This window comes from Triticum dicoccoides, chromosome 4A (genome assembly GCF_002162155.2).
Source record: "Triticum dicoccoides isolate Atlit2015 ecotype Zavitan chromosome 4A, WEW_v2.0, whole genome shotgun sequence".
In the NCBI taxonomy this organism is placed as follows: domain Eukaryota; kingdom Viridiplantae; phylum Streptophyta; class Magnoliopsida; order Poales; family Poaceae; genus Triticum; species Triticum dicoccoides.
Window position 1 is genome coordinate 606,070,412 of NC_041386.1, and position 961 is coordinate 606,071,372.

A 961-nucleotide genomic window follows, 5' to 3' on the forward strand; every position below is an offset into this window, starting at 1 on the left:
GACTGGCGGCGCAGATGGGAAGGGGTCGCGGGGTGAGAGAGTCGGGGAAGGAAAGGTGGGAGAGCGAGGCGTTTCGTGTAATTCCTTCGATTCGGAGGTACGAGCACATTCCGCATCTCAAGGGAATATGCCGCTCGGGGGAATGGGTGAGTTCCTGTCCTCGGTTGCTACCAAACACAAGAACGAGGCCCAGTCATGGCACAGACCCGTTACGTTCCACTCCATGATACAAACCAAACACACGGAGGGTTTACTTGGTTTTACGGGGTGGTTAGGATATGATTGGCTTAGATTTGATAGAGTGAGACGGGCCCACCACTTAAAATCAGGGGGGCCAATTAGTGATGGCCAGGCGGCAGGGTTCGTGAAAGTCCGTCTGTTTTGCGCGTGTGTGTAGTATTATCGCCCCAAGTGTCCTACGTTGGCTACCCATCGAACTGCCTACAAATATCACGAGTGACCAGACCCGCCATTCACGCGGCACTCAGAAGTCAGAACACAGCCATTAGCCATTGCCATGCCGACCATGCCATCCCATGCACTGGCCCTCGTGCTCCTCCTTCTCGCAGCAAGCAAAGCAGCTTCCCAGGGGGTATGCATAGACCCCCGTCCTTCTTCCGCCGCAGCACCAGCGCCACCAACGTCCAACACTACCAACAGCAGCGCGTTCCGCACCAACGTCCTCACGCTCCTGAACGCCCTCCCCCAGGCCGTAGCGCCAACGGGCTTCGCCTCCCTCTCCTTGGGCACCGGCCGCGACCGTGCCTTCGTCCGCGGCCTCTGCCGCGGCGATACCACGCCGTCTCAGTGCCTCGCTGACATGCAAGCAAGCGTCATCGACTTACGCGGCAGGTGCGCGTCAAACCGGAGCGCGGCAGCCTATTACGACAAGGCCTACATCACCTTCGCCGACACCAACGACACGATCAACCTCTACTACGAGAAGCGCTCGCTTAACGCG

The 961-nt window shown here is 58.8% G+C and overlaps 1 protein-coding gene across 1 annotated transcript in view; it reads left to right on the top strand.

The window, feature by feature from the left end:
• Positions 1-491: 491 nt before the first annotated feature.
• Positions 492-961, top strand: part of LOC119283785 (cysteine-rich receptor-like protein kinase 10) — an 8,118-nt gene continuing 7,648 nt past the window's right edge. The window contains exon 1 of the mRNA XM_037563193.1: positions 492-958. Coding sequence (XP_037419090.1) covers positions 518-958 — 441 coding nt within the window. The 5' untranslated portion in view covers positions 492-517. The remainder of the gene's footprint in view (positions 959-961) is intronic.